We start from the raw sequence: 15,798 nt of genomic DNA on the forward strand, positions 1-15,798 counted from the left end.
TTTGTATACGTTTACCTGAAGTACAGGGTTGGGCAGGTATCTCAGAATAGCTGAAAGTCATGATGCAGGCTTCAGTTCCCTAGAGCAATCAAACATCAGCTACTGCTCGATCTATGTGTCTTGTCTACAAAGCAAAGCACTTAGACTTTATCCTAGAGAACATAAGCTCACATGTAGCCCATTTTTCTTACTTGGTTTTAAGTTTTGCCCTACTAAAATACTTCACTTACATACAACAGTAAAATGTATCACATCACATTTATCCACTATGTAATCATTTCTATTGATACAAAAGTGAAACAGAGTATCACAGAATGCTTTTACAAAATGCACAATCAAGAGGTGTCACAGAAATAATGCACTTTTTGGAACTGTTACAATCAGTGTATAGTTTAGCCTAGCAGGCACCTCTGTTATTTTTTTTTTTTAAATAAATAAAGAAATTTGACAATGAAAGGGTCCTATGGTAACCAAAGCCTCTGACAGCTGTAACTAAACAGAACATACTGGTAGCCAGACATATAACCAGACAATTTTGCTACTGCAAACACGAGTACATAAATTTTTAATTTTACACTTTTACCAGACTTTGGGTGAAAGACGGTGTACACGTGTGCTCACAGCTTTCCTTCCTTTTGAAAGACGACAATGAGATTTGCTTCCTCCACATCCTCTAAACTTTGGAAAGGAGCCCTGACTCAGGGGCACTCGCCTTAATGAGATTTTGGATTTCTTTGAATTTTGGATGTTCTTTATCAGCTACCAGCTGCAGCAATATAGCTTCACTAGTAGTAACTATAATTCCAGTGCGAGCAAGACGCTGAAAGAGAAAAGAGCAGGAAGAGAGTAGCAGGAGATACTTGCCAATGTGAGTAAGTATACGTTTTGCAAAGACGACAGATGGTATTTTTAAAAACATTTCTTATTAACAAAACATTGCTAATTCCATTCCTGCATAACTAAGCAGTGTCACTTATAAAGCTAGGACAGAAAGTGAGTGGTTTTAGACTTCACTGAGGAAAAAGCCTGCCCTGAATTACAAATAAGGCTTCCTACTTGGATTGGATTCTTTCCCCATGTCCGACTCAATATGCAGAAAGCCCACCTTTGTTATATAAACAAGCCTTTCCCTTTGCATGATCCAGAGGATAGCCTTCTTCTCCCTCATACATATCTGAAAGGCTTGAGGAAAAAGAAAATAGCAAGGTTCAATCTAAAGGCATTAAGCAAGAGTAACAGTTTCTCTTTCAGGGCTTGTTATGTACTAGTACTTCCATCCCTGAACTACACAGCGTGGTAGTACTAATCACCTGATGGGACAGAACAAAAAGCTCTTCTACAGACCTTATAAATCATACTAGCACAACAGCAGCTCCTTTTAATCAACATCTCATTGCAGCCTCAGTAAATCCTGAGTTAGTTCTTGGGCTACAGAATAAAAAGCATCACTGTGTAGAATGCAAAAGAGGTCTGCTAGATCTTTTAACTGTGCAACTAAATAGATCAATCCTTCATCCAGCCTAAGCCACAAGACTAACAGCAAAGTTTTTGGACTTTTAAGACTGTGGTTGTTGCCTACACAGCAAAGTTATCTTTAAGTAAAGGCTGACCATCCCCTGGGCCCTGTCAGCTTCCTAACAATTGTACAGACTCATGGGCAGTAAAACTTTTCATGAAGCCATCTTTCCCTTCATCATCCTCTATTCAGCTGCATGCTTGACCAAATCTAATGAGGTCCTTAATAGCCAAAGGAGGGTAAGAAGCAGAAAATACAGATACATATACCTTCAGACAGGTTTCAATTGTAATTACTGAAGAAAACAGAAGCTCTTTCTAGCAGACACAGATCACTGTTTAGCTGACCAATTACAAAACAATTGATGGGGGAAGTTCTTAATTTTAGGGAACCAATAATGTGTATGTAACTACAGTCTATATAACGTAACGTAACGAGGCTAGATTTACCCATCAGTGGCTTCTTGTTCGCAATAATGGCAGTAAGCCTTGCAATATTTTGTTGAGACAAAGCAGATAGCTTTCCCAACTCTTCTATTCTGTACAATGATGCATTTGTTTAAAACACATACACAAAAAAAAAAAAAAAAAAAAAAAAAGGGGGAAAATCACTATGAAGTATTATGTCAATGTTTGAGATGTACTTCTCCAGAAACACAAGTTTTTAACTAGTACGGATGAGAAAAAAAAAAAAAAAAAAAAGAAAAAAAACCCCAAAACTTTTAAAGAACCTTGCCTTCTGAGAAATGCTGACTGAAAAAAAGAGAGTATTTTCTCTTTAGAGACAAAGAGAAAACAAAACATATCACAACATGTCAAATATTCTGGCATTAGCTTATACTCTACTTCTAGGACTAGGTATAATTTATATAGTTATATAGTTTTGAGATTAGTAGGAATGAAGAGATGCACATTCTAAGCATACTGGATGACTTTCAAGGAAAAGAAAGGTTTTCTTTTTCAGTCTTTAACGTGAATAAAAGCAGTGTGAGTGTGCTGCATCTACACTAGAGGAACAAATAGGAGAGATGCAGAATAGAAAAGACCCAACACGAACAGACTAAACTGGCACAATCCAAGACAGTAACACAGGGCATCTTTATAAGATAGGGCAGAGATTAAGAACAGCCACAACAGTGACCAGCTGGGTTGAATTATCTCAATGGAAATTTTGAGGGTTTTTTTGGTTCCTGGGTTGTTGTTTTGTTTTTTTTTTTTGATTGCAAGTTTTTGCCAGCTGCTGTTTCAAGTGCGCAACAGAAGCAGAGACCATAATTCTTCAGGGTCACCCAGGCAGACACAAAAGTTTGGCTATCAATTCAAACTGCACTTCCTAGTACATCTGCTCTGATATATGTTCAGCACCAGCACCATCTAAACACATTCTATGTGAGGAGAAATGTGGAGAACTGAAGGGGCAGGTGGGACTAGGTAAGATTTATTCAAAGTTGCTGAGGAAGCCGTTTGTTATCACTGCAAGGTCGCTCCTTATTACTCTTGAAAGGTCACTGTGAATAGAGAAGGGCTGTTTCACTGGGAAAAGGTAAGTATCACACCCTTTTCCCAGAGAGGTAGGGAGAAAGATCGAGGGACCTTGGATCCAAATCTCACCTCAGCTTACCAGATATGTAGCAAGGCTGAACAAGAGACAATGTCAGACTCACCAACTGAAAGAACATCATTAGACCTGTTAGCTATATGGTGAGACTAAAGCAGGATTACCCAATGCTCTGGTATTTTTACAAACTTCCTCAAGAAACCTATTGCCATGGCCCATCAGGATTACTGACAGCCTAGTACATGTGTCCCTGTCTCCTGGTCTCCTGCTCCCAAGCATGCTCACCTCTTGCTCACTCTAGCCCAGAGCCCCTCATAGCATTTTTAAGAAAAGGTCTACTGCACAAAAGGGAGACAATGTTGGCACACACAGCCACGGAGTAGGAGGAGAAGATACTGCCATAAAACTGGCTGGGTCATCAACAACTCCACAGCTTGTATTTTAATGCTGACTATTAAGGAACCACAGTAACACATTTTCTTTGCGTTTGCTGAAAAACAAAAAAAAAAAAAAAACGCAAACACATACTAAAATGTTGCTTAAAATTGACCAGTTTGCCTGGATTACAGCTTCTGCAACCAACCACACTTTTAAGATGATTCATACCTTTCTGACTAGAAAGAAAAACCAAGCTGGCTAGCCACTGCTTTAACCTCTATTACACTGAACCAACTTTTACGCTAGCAGACACAGTATGACAATCAAATGTACAAATAAACATACAATAAGGCAAACAGATTTCAATTTTTTTATATTTTTTGTCTGCTGCTGCTCCTGCAAGACACTGACTTGAGAAGTCCATGATTTCAGTCATTTCTGCACTCCGTATGTGTCACTATGCTTATGTGATGGACAACATTAAGCTTCTACTTAACCAGTCACGGGTTTCATCAGACTCTATATGTTGGTGATTTCCCTTTAGCCTTTAATTCTCTTACTCATTAGAAACACAAGAAATCAAAAGTCTCCTCCATTATCTATAAGGAAAAAAAAAAAAAAAAAAAAAAGCATCACATGCTCTAGCTATTAGTTTCAATTTCAAATAATTGTTGTGGCCCAAGGGAAAAATTGCAATACTTAATGCATATATCAGGTTTTGATTTCCAACAGTGATGCCTGTAGACAAGTTAAAGTACACAATCAAAAAATCATTTGCATAAATTTGCTACCACATAGTTGTATGTGCTTTTAAATGTTCTTGTTACATTTATTGCCACTTTCTCAACATTTAGATAAGCTCTTAGAAGGAGGGGGGAAAGTCTCTACTATAATCAGAGTCTTGAGATTAAGCTTTAATTTGCACTGATGAGGAAGAGCACAAGAAGGGACAGAGATACAAGAAGGAGCTCTGAACAGGATCACTTACTATGTTCCATAGCATTTCAAGGAATTTCAAGAGCAGAATACCATTTGCAAGCTCTGCAACACTCCTACTCTGCTGTACAGTTAACACTCTATAAGAAAATACCCTAAAATGATAATGGCTATACAGAGTAACCTACATTTCACAAAACAATCATTTTGGAAATCCAAGTGAACCAAACTGGGTTCCACATATTTAAGCATAATTTTGGGATGAAAAATAAGGCAGTAATACTTCTACTTCCCGGAGTCTACTCTGAGAATCAGAGCATGCACCTCTTTTCCAGTCTACATTTGCCCACTGCTTACTGGCCTTTAAAATTCCTTGTTAGGTTAGCTTCCAGTAAGGAGGTAAATTAACATACAGACCCAAGGTTGACAAAGCCTTTACTGAGAAACTTACCTCAAGAGCAAACATTCTGTCCATCATACTTCTTGATGAGGTGGCATCAGCTACAATATGAACTTCCAGACCTCTGCCGACTAATTCCAGTGCTGTTTGCTGGATGCAGACATGAGTCTACAGAGGAGAAATCAAAAGTAAAAAAACCCCCCAAAAAAATCATTATTATAAAACATACGTAGCACAATGCCAAATTAGAGTACACAATTAAGAGTTCAAACATGTATTTTTCTACCCCTGACATTACTAAAGAACTCAATGTGGGGTTTAAATGCCAAAGAAGCTTGAGACAAGAGCCTGTAAAGTATCAGATTTCAAAGTTTATTATGAGATAATATCAAACCCATGTAACAATAATAATTTAATCTGTATAGGACATCTGAGCTCTAAGCAATATAAATTGACTCTTTTTTTTTTTTTTTTTTAATAACAGAAAGCAATGCTAAATGCTACTGTGGGCCAACAGACATTACCATAAAACAGTATAAGAATGGCAAGGCACATACCTCTACTCCAAACAGGACAACGCTGCGGACTCCAGGGATCTCTGCTAAAGCTGCTTCAACTTCTGGCAACACCATTGAAAATTTTGTTTTAGGAAGTACAAGCTTAGCTCCTGTTAAATCAATTTCTTGCACAGTGCTGCCAAGACCTTTGGGATACTGTTCAGTTACAATAACTGGAATTCCTAAGAGCCGTGCACCTTGCAGCTGCAAGGGGACAGGGAGGAAAGTATGTAAGAAAATAAATTATTAAAGAACGATCACAGCAAAAGCACTGTTATTACCTAAAAGCTGAATAACCAGTAAACTGACTGTGTATAAAATAATGAATTTGCATGCTTGATCGAAAGTCACTACAAGAAATAAAGCAAACACCATACCAGTCGCTGGCCAACGCTGATGATATCACCAAAGTACTTGATGGCAGGCCGGAATCGCTCTTGCATATCGCAGCAGAAAAACACAGTGCTTGAGGGTGTCAGATTGCCCAAAGTCGTCATCTGAAAAACAAAATAAAGATAATGCTTTCCATGGGAGTGAAGACCCTTTCAGAAAAGCAGCAGAATGAGAAAAGTCTGCAAGACCTCTGCTAGATAACAGATTTATGTTACTTTAAGTCGAAACAGGAGAAAGGTTTTTCAAGCATACCATGTTTCCAAATTCAAATGAACAGCTGATACTGAGCAGTATGGTACAGACATCCATATAGAATCAAGATTTAATTAGGTGGGAGACACAAGTTAATGTAAATGTACATGGAAACTTCTGAGCTCTGAATGGAAGACCATACTGTCTAAAATACTGTAAAAATAAAATATTTTTTTTTTTAAAAAAAAGTATCACCAATAAAATCACATTCCTCAAATTCATTTTTAAATCCACAACTCTTGGAATTGACATAAAATCAGGATAAATTAAAGTTAAAAGAATTCAGACTTCTACTTGCTTTCAATACCGTGCGTTCATATATTTTCAACATGTTCATTATGTAGTCAGTTTGTTTTGTCTACAACATCTTTTAGCACAAGCCTGATGGAAGTCCAATGGCAGAGAAACTTGTCAGTACCATAACCAAAAAAAAAAAATAAATAATCAAAGATGGCATTCTCTCACACCTTGAACAATGCTTTGTATTTGTATAAAATTACTTGTACTACCTGCTGAAGCAAAGGATAAGGCTTCAGCTGGAGGCTGAACTTATATCCATTCAGAAGCTTCTTAGCAAACTGATAAATTGAATAAACTGCTTCTGGGAAGTAGCCATTAACTGTAAACACTCCATTTTCTGCAGACTAACGTTGTGATGTTTTCAACTAAAAATCACAAAAACTATACAATAGTGTATTTTGGAAGAGCAAGGATGTATTTGGTTTACATGGCAAGGTTTTGGTAGTAAGGAAAGACTGCAGGGGTGGATACTGTGAGAAGATACTAGAAACTGCCACATGCTGGACAAAGCCAATACCAGCCAGGTTCAAGAAGGACTCACCACTGGCCAAGGCCAAGCCCATAAGCAATGCTGGTGGCACCTCCATGATAATATAATTAAGAAAGGGGAAAAGAACCCAACACTGTGCAGCAGCAGCAGCTAGGAGATAGGAGTGAGAATATACGAAACAAATCTGCAGACACCATTGTCAATGAGGAAGGATCAGAAGGAAGTGCTCCAGGCATCAGAGCAGAGATGCCCCTCTCCTCTTGGAGGACGCCACACAGATCCTCCACATCCACCACAGGGCATGGGGATGTGCCCGCAGGAGGCTGCAGACCTGTAGCCCCAGTGGAGAGTAGCTCAGGCAGGTCTTCTGGCAGGACTTGTGACCCCGTGGGGGATCCACGCTGGAGCAGTCTGTTCCTGAAGGACTGCATCCACAGAAGGGACACACACTGGAGCAGCCTGCTCCTGAAGGCCTGCATCCATGGAAGGGACCCACGCTGGAGCAGCCTGCTCCTGAAGGACTGCATCCACGGATGGGACCCATGCTGAAGCAGTCTGTTCCTGAACTATTGCACCCTGTGGAAGGGACTCACGCAGAAGTTTGTGAAGGACTGTCTCTCACGGCAGACGCCACACTGGAGCAGGTGAGGAGTGTGAGCAGGAATGGCAGAGACAGTGTTAAGAACTGACTGCAACCCTCATTCCCCATCCCTGTGTGCTGCTTGCAGGGACAAGGTAGAAAAACCAGAAGTGAAGCTGAGCATGGGAAGAAGGGAGGAGTAAGTGGAAGGTGTTTTTATATTTGTTCTTATTTCTCATTTTCCTACTCTGTTATTGGTCGGTTAATTAATTAATTAACCCAAGTTGAGTCTGTTTTGCCTGTAACAGTAACTGATAAGTGATCTCCCAGTCCCCATCTTGACCCACAAGCTTATTGATGTATTTTCTCCCCCTCTCCTGTTGAAGAAGGGGGGAGTGATAAAGCAGCTTAGTGGGCACCTGGTGGTTAGCCAAGGTCCACACACCACAAGCGGATGTGGAATCCTTAAATATTAGTCCCAAGTCTTTCATTGCTTCACCACATATGTGCCAAGTAAAACAATTTTTATCTCAATTTCCAAGGCTCAAAAACTACACTAATGGCCTGTTCAAATTGTTGCGGAAGTTACTTGCACATTATAAATTGTAAATTCCCACACCTCTCACATTTAGTACACTACTACTGCCGAAACAAAAAAATGCTCATGACCACAGTGGGCAAAAACGCAATGCTGTTAGTACAAGCAATTACAACGGCAAATGCAGTAAGGACTGTAAAGCACGTAGTCTTAACACTGGACTCACTGATGCCACAGCAAAACAGAAGAGCATGACAACAGATATCAGGGGAAATCTCTGTCAACACAAAGCTACTACAGCTGCACTGAAACAGGCTATCACAGGTGGCATGATCTCCATCCTCAGACATTTTCAGCATTCAGCAAAATGGCTCTGATTTGATGAAGTATTGGCTTTCATAGGAGTTAGGGAAGGCAGTCTCAAGACAGCTCTCCCAAACAACACTTGAGATTCTATACCATGTACTAAATAAGCTCTGGGATCAAGAATGCTTGAAAATAAAATACTGAATAACTGCCTTGTTCTTGAACATCGTCCATCTATGTGTTTGAACAATGCAAAAGCCAGTTGGTGAGAAGTACTAACATACAATTCAACATCACAGTGAGCATTCACAGTGACCCATTCTAACCCTAGCACTTAATACCATCAGTCAATCATCACATTTAACCTTCCTACAGCTCAGAAGCAAAAATAATTGGAATAGACAATATTTGTAAGTGTGCCTCCTACTCAGAAAATGTGTCATCTTGTCTCAGAATTTAAATGACAAGCAAAGACCATTATTTCCTTTTAGAAATCATTTCACCACTTTTTTTTTTTTTTTCTTTAAGATCATTTTGAATTACTGCAGACCATCAATGTAGGGTAATCTACGTGGAATTAGTTTACTGCCTTAGCGCACATCTACTTGTGTCAAGGCACTGGATGGCACTACCATCCTTAGCAAAGGAACAAGTAAGAATATAGACCAGGAAGCCTTCAAGAAGCTACACAGCCTGCCTCTACAGAAGGATCAACCAAACGCTAATATTCCTCACAGATACCTACCTGATCTTACCCATACGCGATACACACGACACAGGGCTCTTATACAATCCACCCTACAGCTCTGTTACCTTTACCTTGCAGTGTTTTCTCACCCACACCTCCTTTGTTGTTCACTTAGGAGCATTATTTCCAGTTCTGTTCATGCTGGATTTGAAACGCAAAAGCATCACCATCCTCTTTCATGTGCATGACCATGCACAAACACTTACTATCATACCTCAAGACTCAAGATCCAGTCTCACTGTAGTCCTTCCCCTTCCTTATTTTAAAACAAATCAATATTTTCAGTCTTCCCTCCTACAACTCATTTTCATTGCCCTTCCACTTGTGCTTTTCAAATAGCAGGCTAGAGCAAGGCACTCAACACTTGGGTATTGGGTGTATTTCTCTGAAGTATTTCTCTGCCCATAACACTTCTCAGCACTAGCAGACTCAGAGAAGACTGGTCAGTTCCCAGTCCCTGCAGGCCCTGCTCCATTTGTACTTTCCAGTATGCTATTTGCTCTTTTCATAATTGATGATATTTAAGACTCTTATGCTCAAAATCATCCCTTGAACTCTCCCTCATCTTTTATTTGCATAGTTGATTATGTCTCCCTTAGCACAGGAAGTGCTTCTACCTTTGTTGCTTCCATTTTGAACAGCATTTTATTTCACATTTTTCTCCAACTTGTCATGAAAAGCCTGAATTCTGCTCTCTCAGATGCTTGCAGCTCCTCCCAGTTCAGCACCTTCTGCAGAAACAGTACTTGCCCTAAGTTTTGGCAATAAAATAGGTGGTGGAATATTAACACACAGTGGATTTGGAACAGATCTTGCAGCCAAATTCAATATTATTCTCATTTGACAGTGAAGCACAGAGATAAAACTACTGCCTTTCTAGCCAGGAAGCATCCCCAATACAGATTTCCACTGAATCCATAATCCCATATGTTTATGTCAAACATCACAGGGAGCTGGAACAAAAGGCTTGTATCTGCTTTCCTCTATTGTCAAGTTGGTTTCATATGATTTAATTTATGCCTTCAGTTTAATACAACCAGCACTCTAAAATAAAGTTGAGTCAACTATAAATAAAAGAGCTTACAAAATCTAACACCAGTAATACCTATGTTGAATTTAGTATTTATTTCTGATTAACTTGCAGTCTGAATCAAACCATGCCATGCAACTTGTGGCAGAATACAAAGAAATCAGAAGAAATAGATGGCAAAACTAAAAAAAAAAAAAAAGAAATCAACACTTGCTGGTGTTACTTAGAAAAACAGATGTGCAAAGGATGAGAGTGCAGCAGAAAGCAGTTTGAAATGAAGTTTCATAAATAGTAGGTAATGCAGTCCATAAACAAATTCACAGAAGTATCTGATATGTATAAAGGAAAGTTTCTGTTCACTGGTTCTTCAATGTGCCACATAAATCCTACCACTCACTCTCAAAGCCATCCACCTCTTTCACAGCCTCACTGTGCCAGGAACATGGGGCACCTCCACCTCACATATTCCCTGACAGTGAAAATCATGACTGCCTGCACGGCTCCAGCACTGCACCTTACCAGTGAGCAGGGGGAGGGGCAAAACTACACCCAGACAGCAAACCCCAGGCTGGCACGCCAGCACCCGTCTACCTTCACCCCGAGGAGAGGCAGGCTGGGCAATGCTGGTGAGCCACTGCAGCTACCTGTGGGTCAACTCTGTATTTGCTAAATAAAAGCAAATCCACCCCACACATAACATCTATTCAGCCATGATACCATTAAATCACCTAAATTTAAAAGACAAACACACAAAATCTGACCAAAAAAAAAAAAAAAAACAAAAAAAAAAAAAAAAAAAAACAAAAAACCAATACCAAATCACTGGAAGTTCCCACACACAGCAAGTTTTTCCTTTTGTTTAGCTTCACCCCTCTCAGTCACCAGGAGTTTCTCCCCTCCAGCCAAAAGTTATGCGCAGCACAGCCAGAATAGGTATGTCAGACACGTAACCTGATGCAGCTCTTCCACCCAGCTAGAGAAGCCATCTCTAGGACCTTGTCCAGACCAGGATTTTAAAGGTATGCTGTCATGAGTTACATACAGCTTTAAATCCTACTCTGGAAAATGCCTAGGTGGGAAAGGACAGGTGTTTCTTCATATTTATTGCATCTCTGCTGATTATTCTTAATCATACAAAATGTGACTGTGATGAAGTACTGTAATTATAGAATCAGCTTCACAAAGATATTCACATATACTGGCTCTTTTATCAGCAATTTCCCTGTGCAAAATTCAGGAAAGCATTCAACATACAAAACACAGTGTTTTTCCCAGTATTTGTAATGAGCAAGTAAATGGAAGCAGAGAAATAATCCCAGGTGACATCACTCATCACATCATAAATTTCTTGCCAAGGTTACCCACAAAAAAGGCGGAAAGAATGACCTTGCAGTCTTGGTACCTTAAGGATGGCAATCACAAAAAGCAACTGACTACCATAGCTGTTGCTTCTTTATTTCTAAAAGGAAATCTGTAAGATTCAGTTCGACTTTGCTTCTTATCTTTCAAAGGGAAAAAAATCTGAAGAAATTCAGCTTAATGTATCTGAAGGGAAAAACAGGTTACAAGTGTTTCAACTTAGGAGCACAAATATTTATTTTGTAATAAAATAACTAAGTCGAAGTACAGTCTTTTGTATGCAATTCATCATTTTAAAAGGACAGATTTAGTTAGATAAGCACATGATGTTAACATAATTAAGAGAATACAAAATTCTTCATCAAAATCTAAAATTATCAGAATGCTGTCTACAGAGGAAAGATACACAAACCAGGAGCCTGGATGTAAAGAAACCTCTCTGAACATCCTACCTTTGAGGAGAAGAGGAAAAAAAAAAAAAAAAAAAAAGGAAACACCTCCCCTGACCTGACTCATATCCTGCAATTTATGCTTCAGCGTTTCCTGATCTTCAGAAAATGGACTTAGGCTCCTGAGTCAATGTTATTTCTATTTCCAAAACATCTGAATATAGCAATATTAGATATGTGTAAAAAGAGTGTAAACCTGTATACAAGTACTTCTATTTTATTTGCCTTCTGTTTCAGCAACAGTTTAGTGTCACTCTGCAAGCAGCTTTCTGCAAGAAACATATGCCTGAAACATCAACATGTCTTTTAAAAAAAACACCCTGAACTACAAGTGCTTTTTCCAATTATAATAATAACTTCACCCTTTAAGCTCTACTGTCTTAAGGTTACAAGTTTGTAAATGCAGAGCACAAATACTGCCTAAGTCACCTTGAAGTTATGACAGCAACTGTGAAATAGCCTCTCTTGGGCATATATTCAAATGCTGCCAGGCCTCCTTTATTACATGGCTGAAAAGAACATAGCTGTCCTGACTTTTGACACCTCTGAAGTGTTTTTCCTTACTGCTTCTCTCCTCCAAAGAAAGCTACAACAGTTACGGCAAAACATAATAGTTTTAGTAGCACGGTTTACTTGCATTTATACTTAGAAGAGGTTAAAGTGGTCCTGCATTCCCCCACCCCAACTGTATTACTCTGTTAAAACCTCCATCCCAGAAAAGCAGATGGCCCCTTTTTGCTAGTACTCAGGTTGCAAGTAAATGCCCTCCTTACCAGCTGGGAGAGGCCAAAGGAGAAGTCCTCCACACTGCAAGTCTGTGGTTGAAGAGTTTCAAGGGCAGCAGCCAAGCTGAACATCAGTGTTTACTGCATCCCACCACCCTGCCTAACGCTGGATGGCCATTGAAACTTCAGCTGTTTTGCACCATGAGAGTTAAACCAAACAAATGTACGTGTATGAGCACAGTCCAAAGGCACAAATATGACTGGAGAGAAAACACCCTGTACAGATCGAGCCTTGGATTGCTCGCATGGAAGCTGCATGGAGTGGCTTGGCTTTCCAAGGGCAGCATACGGTGATTTCTCCGTGAGATTACTGCCCCCCTCAACTGCAGGGACAGGAAATTGAAACAGCCCCGTCAAACACCATTTAATGCTGACATTTCTTTAGCTACTGCAACAAAAAGCATCCTTCCGTAATAGGTCTGCACAGGAATCAAAACAGGAGGATATCATTCCAGAGCTCAGGGCACTACTGCCTTAGGAGTTAAAATGCCATCCCTAGCTAAACGCATAGTTGTATTTTATAAAGCACGCACATAAAAATACTGAAATTACTGTCTAGGGATACGGATTCTACTATCTGTGAATCTTAGTTTTAAACTAAATACATCTTTCTAAATATGAAAGTCTAATTGTATCAGCGAGCAAACGTGGTCCCTTTAGAAAGACATGTTAAAAAGCGTGTTTCGACTGACTGACACATGCAGATGACAAACCTGTGTCATGTTAACTGCAGATAAAACATCGGGGGGGGGTCGGAGGGGGCAAGAGAGAAGGCACATGATAGTGGCAAGTGCATGAATCAATGTACAGAAAGTGAGTATAACCTTCCCATAAGTAAATCCTGAAGGTCTTAAAAAGCGCGGCTATGACTGTATCAGACCAAATGTTCCCCAAACAAGTGATCACTGAGCACCTGCCGGTGGCTTAAGGCAAGCTCACTCACATCATTTCTGATGTCTACAGCTCATTCTCAGCTGCTGAAGCACATCAAGGAAGCAACTAAAATAATATACAAATACCAACCTTTTCATATCAACAGTTGCTATTGTTACAGAATGTTAACAGTATTGGCAAAAGAAGATAATCAATTAGGCAATTCATGCATTAAGTACTGGTTCATCCTGAATCCTTGCAGTCAATCTAAGCCGCATAGTGCATCTGCACCCTGGGAATGACAAATCCTTCTATGTCTCAACATTGACCTTTTACACACAGATGCACGTCCTGCTACGGATGCTCAGGCTGCATTTACAATTTTAGTGCAGAAGCCATCTGCAAGAGTCTTTACAGAGCACTGATCTGCACACACAAACGAAATTCTGACTTGCACCATTGTTATATACCCAGGTTACACAAACTCTGTTTTTAAAATCCTTGCTGGAACTAAGCAAGGTACGCGCCCATACCAATTTTCACTGCAGGCTGGAGAGACTGTCTTTTTCAGTGTCTCTGGCTGGGCCCCATCCATTCTGCTTCCAAGACACAAAGCAGAAAGGTTTCAAACTGAATGTTATGAATGACGAATGATGACATTAATAACAAATAACAAGTTACTAAGCTAGTTTGGTGTTCTTCGCCACTCTTTCCATACACAGGACTAAGGAAAGAACAAAAAACTCCAAAGGCATCCTTGATGTACAGTTTAAGTAAACAAGACGCCTTGCGAGTTTACGGGTTCAGGACACTATAATTGATCAAGATCTACAAACAGCATGAATTTGACCATTTTTGAAAACATAAAGAGAATGCCAGCAATGTTTCAGTTTTTATGACATCACTTTTTCAACTTAGTAATGTTGGCTCAACAAACTAAAACTTCTTAATTATAAATTGAGAAAAATGTTCTAAATTAAAACAGTAAGTATGTGGATTTTTTTATTATTTTTTAAGTTGACTGCCTTGATGCTGGAGGAAGGAAAAAAGGATTATTTTTTTTCTTCCAGTGCAACTATTACAGCAAAACTGGCACAAATCTCCAGTGTGCATAAAGATATCTTAGCATGAAACTCATATCTGTATCTGCCAAGCAGTCTGGTTTCCTGGTTTATGAACGCAAAACTATCAAGTTATGGACCTGTAAAACATAAAGAGCTTTTTAGGGCAAGAAATGATACAGAAGTCCTAGCCACTACGAGCCATGAGACCGAGCCCTCTGAGCTTCCACCTAGCAGCATTACCTCCGGTTAAAACCAGCAGCACCAGGCGCCTGTTTTAAAGGAGAAGTATTGGTTACTTCTGCCACTAGGCTACTCTCCCATTCATGCGGGCCGGATAAGTTCTCACTCGCTGAAGGCAAAGCCCGACTACCACACGCGTGCGGCGCGGAGTGCACCTACCTCCCCTCCGTAGTAAAACTAAAGTTTCGGCGCACAAATAAGCGAGCGCGGCTTGTGCGGCTGTGCCTGCGGCTCCAGCGCGCTTCGGATGGGCTCCCCCGGCCGCCGCCGCCCCGCTCGCTCCCTGTAGGACGGGGTTGGGGCCGGGCAGCTGCAGCCGGCGGCGGGACGGGGCAACCCCGCACACCTGTGGCGACCGGTCTCACCTGTATCTGCAGCGGCACCAGGCGCACCTTGCAGCGCTCGTTGACCAGGAAGCCCTTGGGCAGGTCTATGTACTGGCTCCACTCCTCGGCGAAGAGCTGCACCACGAACTTGCGGTGCATGTCTATCTGGTCCCCGTAGAGACTGAGGAACTTCTGGATCAGCAGCTCGTAGCCGGCGCCGTGCGGCACACTGGAGGGCCGCGCGAAGACGGAGAAGCAGAAGAGGACAGGCACTGAGCCGCCGCCCGCAGACGAGCAGCCCCCACTAGCCGAAGCACCGACCTGCTCCGCTGGCGCCGCCGCCGCCATCTTCAGGGGCAGCCACGCTCAGCCCTGCCAACTCGCTGCGGCCCGCTCCGCCGCTCCTCCTCCCGCCGCCTCCTCCCCCCGGCCGGGCGGGCGGTGCCGGCGGCCCCCAATCCCGGCTGCAGCTGCTCCTGCTCCTCCTCCTCCTCGCCATGGGTCCTGGCGCGGCCCCGCGCGCCCTCGGGGGTGGGCGCGCCCCCGGGGCGCCCGAGTCTGGCGGGGATGTGTTTCACCTTGCCGCTGCTCTTCCGAGCAGGGCGGGTGTCTCCCCTCAGGCGGGCGGTGGGAGCAGCAGATCCCTGTCAGCCGGCGGGGACAGCCCGGGTCCCGCAGGGAGGCGCAGGCGGCGGTGGGCTCGTGCTTCTTCCGCCGGCGC

General features: G+C 41.5%; 1 protein-coding gene across 1 annotated transcript; it reads right to left on the minus strand.

The window, feature by feature from the left end:
• Positions 1-673: 673 nt before the first annotated feature.
• ISOC1 (isochorismatase domain containing 1) lies at positions 674-15,576 on the minus strand (the record flags this gene model as incomplete). Its single annotated transcript, XM_080638315.1, is given in 6 exon segments — positions 674-820; positions 4,839-4,955; positions 5,345-5,548; positions 5,722-5,841; positions 15,117-15,440; positions 15,442-15,576. Coding segments are annotated over 6 exon segments (1,047 nt in total).
• Between the last annotated feature and the right edge of the window lie 222 nt (positions 15,577-15,798).

This window comes from Psittacula echo (genome assembly GCF_963264785.1).
Source record: "Psittacula echo genome assembly, chromosome: Z".
Taxonomy (NCBI): domain Eukaryota; kingdom Metazoa; phylum Chordata; class Aves; order Psittaciformes; family Psittacidae; genus Psittacula; species Psittacula echo.